General features: G+C 42.3%; 1 protein-coding gene across 7 annotated transcripts in view; it reads left to right on the top strand.

The window, feature by feature from the left end:
* The first annotated feature begins 709 nt into the window (after positions 1 to 709).
* GABPB1 (GA binding protein transcription factor subunit beta 1) overlaps positions 710 to 10,151 on the top strand; it is a 67,562-nt gene continuing 58,120 nt past the window's right edge. For 2 of the 7 annotated variants that reach the window (XM_059372810.1, XM_059372805.1), the window contains exon 1: positions 920 to 957. In XM_059372810.1, coding sequence (XP_059228793.1) covers positions 934 to 957 — 24 coding nt within the window. In that variant the 5' untranslated portion in view covers positions 920 to 933. Of the gene's footprint in view, positions 897 to 917; positions 958 to 1,276; positions 2,035 to 10,151 lie in introns of those variants that run through there. The other 5 variants (XM_059372807.1, XM_059372811.1, XM_059372806.1 and 2 more) reach the window with 5 other exon arrangements.

Here is a 10,151-nt window from a genome sequence, read left to right as displayed (position 1 = left end):
ACACCACCGGCATGTTAAGAAAAAAAAAAAAAAAAAAAAAAAAAAAAGCTACAGGAATAACTACATCGTCGTGAACCTGAATGCTCAGTGTAAGCGATGAGAAGGCCCATCCTTCGTTCCACCCCTTGTACCTCACCGCCACTCCTGTACCTAGATGAATCTAGAGGCACTTTAAGTTAAATCCTAGCTTCCTGGCCGCCCTTCCGTCTCCCAGCACTCTGCTAGGCGGCTCTGCTTAGCCTCGGAGCTCGGATCCCCCCTCTCTCAGCCGTCACGCCGCAGAGCTACGAAGGGAGGAACACGGACTTTAGTTTCCCAACCGCCAGCCCCCGCAGAAAGAGGCGGGAAGGCTCGGCCGCCAGCCGGGGAGCTCCGCCGCGCACATGGCCGGCCGCAGCTCCCACCCCCGTGCCGCGCAGGCGCCGGACGAGCCGGGACTTGCGGTCGCCGAGAGCGGATCATTCCGCCGCTTTCTTTGTGTGGCTCTGGCTCTACAAATGGCCTATTCCTCTCCATGCGTTAAAAACAAAAATCAGATTCTGTCGTCCCCTTCCCCCCGCCAGAATGGGGTCCGGGAGGGAGTGGGAGAGCGATCTGCTGCGGAGGGCAAGGGCGGAAAGGCTCAGGCGCGGGCTCGACAGGGGCCGGGTCCGGGAGGGATGCTGGGAGCTTTGACTCACTCGCACACCATGTGTCCCTCCGCGCGCAGCACGGGGGACTTTTCGGTGGGGATTTTGGGCGCCGACCAGACGCGGCATTTTCGGAAAATAGCGCCCTGTGCAGCTGAAGCGCTTTGTGTGTAGCGGGGCCGCGTCAGCCCGGCCGGGTACGAGGCGCCTTGGGTCCCCGCAACACCTCCTGCTGCTCCCCCGTCGCCGCTCCCGAAGCTTTTCCAGGTCAGTGCGGGTCTGTGTAGGGCCCTGTTACCACCGGATGTGGAAGTTGATCTCTTCGCTGGTAAAAAATAATTCCACTTCCCCCGGAACCCAGATCATCCCCGCGATTTCCTGTTTATTGCATTAAGGCGCCGGGTTTCCGGGGCTCCTGGCCCCGCTTATTCCGCGGGGGTCGGCGGGGTCGGCCTGGGCGCCCGCTCCGCCCGCGCCGCCGCCGCGCTTTGTCCGCCGGGCACCCCGCTTCTGGGAGGGGCGGGCAGACATGGTGGCGGTCGCCGCCCCCTCCTCGGCCCCGGCGCGCCGAGGCCTCCCAGCCGGCCCTGGCCGGAGCGGCGGCCCCGGGGCGGGGATGGGGTCGAGCCGGGGCGGCGGGGGCTCTGCGGGCGCCGGGAGGCGGGAGGTGGGCGGGCGCGGGAGGGAGACTGGCTGAGGCGGCCCGGCCCGGCCTCGCCGCCCGCCACCCCGGGAACTGCCGGCCTCTTTGTCTGGGCGGCCTGGCGGCCCCACCGGGCTCTCCGGAACCGGGAAGGGGCGGCGGGGGTGGCCGGCCCAGGGCGCGCTGTGTTGTGGGGCCTGCGCGGCCGGGAGGCGCTCGGGCCGCGGCGGGAGCGGCTGGCCGGGACAGGGTTAAGCGGAGGGCCGGCCCGGCCCGCGCGGGGCCGATCGCGGCTACTGCCACGACCTCGGGGACTCAAGTCCCTGAGGGGACAAAGCCCGCCGCTCTGGATGCTCGGGACTTGTGGACTTGGGACTTGGCCGGCGGGATCTGCGGGTGCACGGCTTCAGGAAAAAGTTGAGAATTTTGCCAGGTCATTTCTGCCTGGACACAGTTAATCAGTGTGTTTTTAGAGTGCTTCGTTGAAGCTGTCCTGCCGTGTTGAATCAGCGTGCATATCCTCGGGGGTGCATCGTGAAAACTGAAACCAAAGGAATTATATAGGCCTGCTTTGTGTGTGTTTTCCCACTTTAAGCTTGTTTTCAGTACACATACTCTTGCCTTAAACCTGATTGGACTGTGGCGAGCAGACATCTGTTCAAAGGAGGGGTAGCGACCACAACAGTACTTTGGAAGGGGGCTTGGAAATGTGGAAATATTTTAAGTGCTTTCTCCGAACACTGATTTGCTGTCTCGATTCAGGCAAGTTACTTTATGAAGTATAATTTTTATCTGGAAAATGTTTTGATGTAGTAAGTAAAATGATCCTTGAAAAGTAATTTTCCATTCCAGGATTAAAGATGCACTGTAATTTATAATGCACATGTTAGTGGTCAGAAATTCATTTTGCAGATAGTTATTTCACATAGAGACCCACCCAGCATAATTTAAATTTCTTTTCACTGACCTATAACCATCCGCGTTGACACTTCCACTTTCAGGTTCAGAGTCTGAATTTATGCGCTTTTTCTTAATTTTCCTCTTTTTAAATATTTTCCCTCAAATAACAGCAGAAAGAAAAATTCATTGCATGTTAATACAATGACATATTAGGTAAGAGTGACATTATTTTGCATTTCTGTAAGTCTTAGATGTCTGGTTTAATAGAAGACATGTAGATTCTTAAGTCTGCTGCATTAAGTCTGTTGTGGTATCATACCAGGTAACCTCTGGGAAACTCCCAAAACTCCATTGTATGATTATGCCTTTTTTTTTTTTTTAAACTGAGAGATTTGTCATTTCTATCCTCTTACCATACAAGTCAAATAGGATATTATACAAGACCCATTTAGAAAATATGGATAGGGTTGATTTCTGTACTTTCTTCTTGTGCTTTTTTTTGAGTTTGGGGTTTAGATAGATAAACAGTATTAAAAGTAAAGATTGTGTAATCTGCATATGATCCTAGGAGACTTAGGAACATTTGCAAATACTTTAAATGACTGAACTTAATTTTTAATCCTACAATTTAGTTATGTATGCAAGTAAATGTGAATTTCATTTTAGATGTGTTTGTGAAAACTCGTGTGTAAAAGTAATATTTGAAGATAGGATAGTCAAAGCACTGCAGGAGCTGCCGATTTAAAAGGAATCCTGCAGTGAAACATTTGGTCAAACAATACTTTTGTAATGCGTATACATACCTTTAGAGTTAACTCTCCTAACTTAGAGATTGAGTTCTCTCTTTCAGTCAATCTGGGTATTTTTGGTTGGAGGCCAGTAACACTGTAAATGTGTGAAAATGTTAAGCCCATACTTTGAATTAATGGTTTTGAAATGAAGCTAAATTCATTTCCAGTTGTTTCTGTGAACTCTACTTTGATTCTTTCAGACTGTAGTTCTCTACTGTTCCATCAACAGGAAGCATCTGGTCATTCTTGACATAATTGTTTGAAAATGCCAGGTGAATTTTTGATGTTCATTATGCAAATGAGGATAAGTATCAAATTTGATATTGGTTAATTTTACTTGTCTCCCTTTTCTCAGCATCTCTAAGATGTATTCATGATGGACCTCATCTGTAGAATGCACCCCTCCCCCTGCTTTATTCCCCACCTCTTGAGTACCTCCCAAGTTAGGAATAGTGACAGGTAAAGCAAACAGGTCAGGAAATTCAGAAGACATTACATGAAATTTTGAATCATGAATTTATTTTGAGAGTGTATTTTTGAGGTTGCAGTTCCCTTTGCAAGTAGTCTGAGTGTGGGTGAACTCACTAATGGGTCCATCTCCTCTCTATCTCATAAACATTAAGAAGCAAACAGAAACAAAATGTTAAGATCAGGGTAACTTAGTTTTCTAATGAGTATTGTTTCTTTGGCTCCAGAGCTTTCCAACTAGTAATCATAGGTTTCTATAGTATTAATATGTCTATCTTTTTTTTTTTTTTAAAGATTTTATTTATTTATTTGACAGAGAGAAATCACAAGTACACTGAGAGGCAGGCAGAGAGAGAGAGAGAGAAGGAAGCAGGCTCCCTGCTGAGCAGAGAGCCCGATGCGGGACTCGATCCCAGGACCCTAAGATCATGACCTGAGTCGAAGGCAGCGGCTTAACCCACTGAGCCACCCAGGCGCCCCAATATGTCTATCTTGATATTAAACTTTTTTGAAGTTGTTTGTTCCATCATGCTCTTTAGAAGGTCTGTCTGCTAATATTAAGGACTGTTTCCCCAGTGTGTGGACAACAGTGCTTTACATATAGAAGATGTGTTGGTGTGGTTACCTGTCAAGTCAGTTGTTGGTGGGCTAGTTAGTATATTTTCATTTAGGTTAAGTATGTCCATGAGGTAAGTGTAGAGGCTAAAGCTTGAAATGATTTCTCCATTGAAGGTAAATCATAATGCAGAGCCATTGATATATTTAGAAATAGGAATTTGAAACTCTTTGTCCTGGTTCTCTTACCTTTTAATGGGAATAATTGGAACGGCTAGCAGTTAGGGCCCAAGATGCTAAAGCACAAATACAATAAGACTCGATCATTTTAACTACATTTAATGTGAATCAACATTATGGTATCATTTTTTAAAAAGTAAATGTCATTTTGAAGTTGGTAGAAGACATAGAACAGGTATTAGGGCACATGGTGGCTCAGTCTTAGGTTAAGGGTTTGACTCTTCGTCTCTACTCAGGTCATAATCTGGTGAAATGGAGCCACAGGTCTGACTCTGTGCACATGGTGAAGTCTCATGGTGGAGTCGGCTTGAGATTCTCCATCTCTCTCTGCCACTCCCGCTCCTGTGCTTGCATGGTCTCTCTCTGGAAAGAGAGAACAGGTATTTAGCCACACTTTACTTTGTATTTGTTGTATTATACCTGGGATAATTATATTGTGTCAGCTTTATTGTGCCGGCTTTTTTGGTAGCAGACTGTCACATTATGAGTGGGCCCTTATATCAATTCTCAGACTTTTTATCAGAATCACCTGCAGAGCAAGAACACGGAGGCCCAAGCTTAAGTAACATAGCTGGGACCTGGGCCACCATATTTTTCCCAAGTTCCTCAGGTGATAGACACTCCAGTTTAAAGAGCACTGAACTATAGAGCATATCCAGAGGACCTTGATCATGGGGAGAAAGGACACGAAGAAAGGAGGAAGGGCTGAAGAATTCGATGTTTGGCTCAAAGAAGAGAAAGAAGCTCATCTAAGGAATGATAGCTATATTTAAATTTATACGTCTGTCGCACAGATCAGGTCTTTGATCTGCCTAGAGAACTAGGATGCATGGGTAGTAGAAGGAGGATTTCAATAGTCTTTCAAGATAAATTTCCGTGAAACAGTAAACATGTAAAGGTTGGGTTTGGGTGGTAGGCTCTAAGTTTTCACTGAAGATGTTCAAGTTAGGGATTCTAGGGTGGAGGAATTGATACCCAGAATGAGGAATTGGGCCAGGAGTCCTAATGTTCTCTACAAACTTTTGAGATTTTATGATATTTGTCTAGGTTTGCAGGTACAGAAGTAGGAGAGCAAAAGCCCATTTAGTGAAACAAGCTGGTTAGCTTAACTAGATCATAGTTTTCACCTTGGTTAAAGAGAAATAAGTTTTAAGTGAGAGAGCTATTTGATGAGAGCTTTAAACCCAGCTGTAGGGGTGCCTGAGGGCTCAGTCTGTTAAGTATCTGCCTTTGGCTCAGGTCATGATCCGGGAGTTCCACGATGGAGACCATGCCCTGCTCCCTGCTTGGTGGGGAGTCTACCTCTCCCTCTCTCTGCCCCCCCCCCCCAGTCCTTCTCTCTCTTTCTCTTGCTCTCTCAAATAAATACAATCTAAAATAAATAAAAAACCCACTGTAATTTGGGAGACTCAAATGGGCATATCTTCTGACATGGAAATTCTCATTTAAGGGAATTTATCTTGATGTAGTAAGGATGTGTGCAGAGATTTAGCTGTGAGCATTCTGATTGCAGCACTGTTCATAGTAAAAGCTGTGTATTAACATTTGACCCTGCTCCCACATTAATCATATGAAGTAGATATTATTATCCTCCATTTTTCAGCAGAGAAAACAGGCATAGGGAAATGAGGTAGCTTGCCTAAGGTAAAGTTAGTAAGTGATAGAGCCAGAGCTTGGATCCAAGCAGTTTGACTTGAGTCAGTAACGCTTGGTCACAATGATTGTTAGGATATATATTCACAGTAGGGTGAATAGGGCCTAGCTGTTAAAATGATGTTAGAAGAACGTGAAGACATGAAGAGAGGTCTTGGTATATGTCAAGTAAAAAAATTTTAAAAACACAATTCCGTTTTGGTTAAAAAAACAAGTATACAGTTGATCCGTGAACAATAGGGCTTTGAACTGCATGGGTCCACTTATACACAGGCCTTTTTTTTTTTTTTTTTTTTTTTTGGACAAATACAGTAGAGTGCTGTAAGTTTATGTTCTCTTAATTTTTTCCCTAACTTCCTTTCCTAAGAATACAGTTTGTAACACTTATACAGAATATGTATTGATCCATTGTCTGTTATTGGTAAAGCTTCTAGTGTCAGTAGGCTATTAATAATTAAGTTTCAGGGGAGAGAAAAGTTATACTCAGATTTCCAACTGTATGGGTGGGTGGATATCTGTACCCTTCAGCCCTGCATTGTTCAAAGGAAAATTGTATTGATGTCTGGAAGGATATAGGTCAAATTGTTAAGTGGTTATCTCTGAGTGGAGTTTTATAAGTGATTATTTTCTTTCTGCTTATCCAAATTCTCTGACTTCTACAGTGAATATATATTTTTATGTATTATCAAAAGCATATTAAAATGTCATATTTCAATAAGAAATTAAAGATTAACATAAACTGAGAAGCTTGGATTTTATACTGTACTTAATGCAGTTTGACTTAGGAATTGCACATAAATGAGAATTTGTAAGCACATGAAGTGTTTTGTGTTTTTTTAAGTTTGATTCCTTACCGTTGTAGAAGTAATATGTTAGTTGGGATGAGAAAACAGTCATGGACTCCTACCATTCTATCATTAATCACTTCTCAATTTTGTGTTTTCTCCCTCTTCTGTGTAATATTTTAAACATTGTATTCATCCCAGCTTAGTTACTCTCTGGCTTTGTGACATTAGGCAATTTCCTTAATCGCTCTGCCTCAGTTTGCTCCTTTGTAAAATTGGTAATTATAATAACTACGTTTTGGTGCTTGGGAGGATTAAATGAGTTACTGCATATAAAGTGATCAGAACAGTGTCTGACACATTTTAATAGCTCAGCAAATGTTAGCAGTTATTATTATAGGATCATAGCCCACTAAAACCCTTGGGGTCTAATAGTTTTTAGAATTAAGAATTTTTTGAATATAGGCAACATAGTAATGTAACCTCTTGACAGAGTTCAGTCTACTTCAAACACATTACTATTTCTGCAGCAACACATATGAAGGTTTATACCAAATGGGGTAAATAAAGACTTTCAGTGCTTCATGTCAGTGCAGGTAAGGTTTTGCCACCCAAGAGTTTTTATATTTTGGAATTGCAGGTAAGGAACCTGTAGGATATTTATTAAATTTTGAGTCCTATTTTATTTTAATACCTTTTCATGTTATTATATAGCTTTATAATCCATGGTAATTTAAAAATTAGAAAATGAGCACTTCTATTTCTTTTTATTATAAATTATGCTAAACCTCTACCAATATTGTTGATTCTATTACCTAGTGTTGTATTTTTTAGAAAAGGCTTGAGAGTTCCTCTAACCTAATTAGCTTTTTTTCTGTTTCATTACACTTGAGGAATAAGACATTTCTTTTTCTCTTTTAAGTTCTAAATTCCAGTTAATATACAGTGTTATATTATTTTCAGGTGTACTATAGTAATTTAATAGTTCCATACATCACCCTGTGCTCATAAAAACAAGTGCGCTTCTTGATCTGTATCACTGATTTAATCCATTCCCCTATTTGCCTCTCCTCTGGTAACCATCAGATTGTTCTCTATAATTAAGAGTTTGTTTCTTGGTTTGTCTCTCTCTTTCCCTTTGCTTACTTTTTTTTTTTTTTTTTGAATTCCACATATGAGTGAAATAGTATGGTAGTTGTCTTTCTCTGACTTATCTTACCTAGTATTATACTCTCTAGCTCCATCCATGTCACTGCAAATAGCAAGATTTCATTCTTTTTTATGGCTGAATAATACTCCATTGGAAAAAAATATATGTACACACACATTATATATATATAGTGTGTGTGTGTATCTACACACACACACACACACACACCTCCATATCATCTTTATGCATTCATCAGTCAATGGATACTTGGGCTGCTTCCATAATTTGGCTGTTGTAAATAATGCTGCTATAAACATAGGGGTGCATATGTCCTTTTGAATTGGTGTTTTTGTATTCTTTGGGTAAATACGCAGCAGTACTGTTACTGTATGGTAACTTGGTTTACTACAGCAGTAATTTTTTGTAGGAGGTGAGTGGAGGCCACTATGGTACCTCTGTTTAACATGCTGTCCCATTCTGTAGATGTGGGAACTAAGGTGGATATTTATCTTAAGTCATAATACTAATTATAGATCTGAACGTTGGAATTAGGTCACTTCCTCTCATGTTAAAATTATTGGCTGTGCAGCCCTTCTGATTCCAGTACTCACTTTGTGTCTACAGCACTTACCATGTATCCAGACAGAAGAAAAAAATTTAAACAGTGCCTTAGTTCAAGCTGCTATAATAAAAAGCTGGAGGCTTGGTAACTTATAAACAACAATTTATTTTTCCTCTCCGTTCTCTGAAGGCTGGTATGTCCAAGATCAAGGTGCAACCATGGTTGGTGATAAGGACCCTCTTCCAGTTGCAGGCTTCTCTGTTATATCCTCACATGGCGGAAGGGGTATGGGAGCTCTCTCAGGTTTCTTTTTATAAGGGCATAAATCTTAATGATCCTTCCTCATGACCTAATCACCTCCCAAACATCCTCCCTCTTAATACCATCACTTTGGCCATTAGGAGTTCAACATACAAATTTGAGGGGGTGGGTGAGAGACATAATCATTCAGACCTTAGCAAACAGTGTGGTGTTTAAAGGAATGATCTGAGGGGCGCCTGGGTGGCTCAGTTGGTTAAGGAATGATCTGAAAAATTTCCCTTACATCCTAAACTGGTATGTATGAACTCTTACATCTTTGCCCTTGTGATTACTCCACCCATGCCTTGAGCCATTTCTTTCATACAGACTCTCAGCTTCTCTCCCTTTATTGCTATGTGCATTAGATACAGACTTGACAGAACTTGAGACCAGTCACTTCTTTCATATTTACCTGTTGTCAGATCTTTCTACCATCTGTCTCTTCCCCTGTGCCCACCACCCAGGTCATCATATTTATAGAGGAAGGTGAGTGAGTCCAAAGAATTTCTTGGCCATTATGAATTTATGCTGAACACTTTCCAATGGGCCCTTGCTATTCTTGGCTATTATTTTATTAATCTCACATTTTTCTGTTTTCTCGTATCTTCTTCCTCTCTCTCAAAAGGTGACATTGATTTCTACTTAATTGAAAAAGCGAACAGAATACACATTTGCACATTTTTTTTCATCATCACCATGATGAGTCTATTCTTCTTATTTTGTGAACTGAATAGAAGGAAGAGGATTCTTGTGCTTTTCTAGGAATCTTGCCACACTTTTCCTCTCCGATCACTTCAGTTGTTCTCTGCAATGGTTTGGTAATAATAAATCATCATATTTAAATTGTAAAGTTTTTGTAATACATGTTTCTCTTATTATTTATATCCATTAGTCAGCACAATTCTTTAGATTACTGGGTCTTAGTTTGTCTTGAGGCTCTGCAGTGCCTCGTATTTCCCATTTTCACTTTGGAGTCTCCTCTTCCAACCCATCTTGCAGTTTTTCCTAAAATTTATTTTGAACCCACTGCTTTTAAACCTGAACAGCCGGTGGAGAGAACATGTGCTGTTGACCTTTGCGCTCTCCATTGTGCCAAGCAAAGTGAATTGAACTTGTACTGGATAAATGTTTGAATGGATCACCGTTTGCTCAGAACATTGACTTGAAATTGTCTGCAGAATAAAGTCCAAACTCTGCTTTCTGACTTTCAAACCTTTATTGTTTGGCTTCTTCAGCCTTACTTGAGTCTTGTTTCCTCTGTAATATACCATGCTCAGGTACAACTCCCTGTGTTCTTCCTTTTCCTTTTCCTTGATAGGCCTGTCATGACCTATTCGGAAGTGTTTGTTTTATGCCTGTACTGCCCTAATCTCTGGTATTAATAGTAATGAAAACAGAAGACAGTCTATGTTCTTGGGCCCGGCATTAGGGAGGAGGGGAAAGGAAGTGCACGGTAAATATCAGGTGGTAACGAG

Source organism: Mustela nigripes, chromosome 13 (genome assembly GCF_022355385.1).
Source record: "Mustela nigripes isolate SB6536 chromosome 13, MUSNIG.SB6536, whole genome shotgun sequence".
NCBI classification, from domain to species: Eukaryota; Metazoa; Chordata; class Mammalia; order Carnivora; family Mustelidae; genus Mustela; species Mustela nigripes.
The sequence above is the reverse complement of the archived record's forward strand: the minus strand, read 5'-3'. Positions and strand labels throughout refer to the sequence as shown.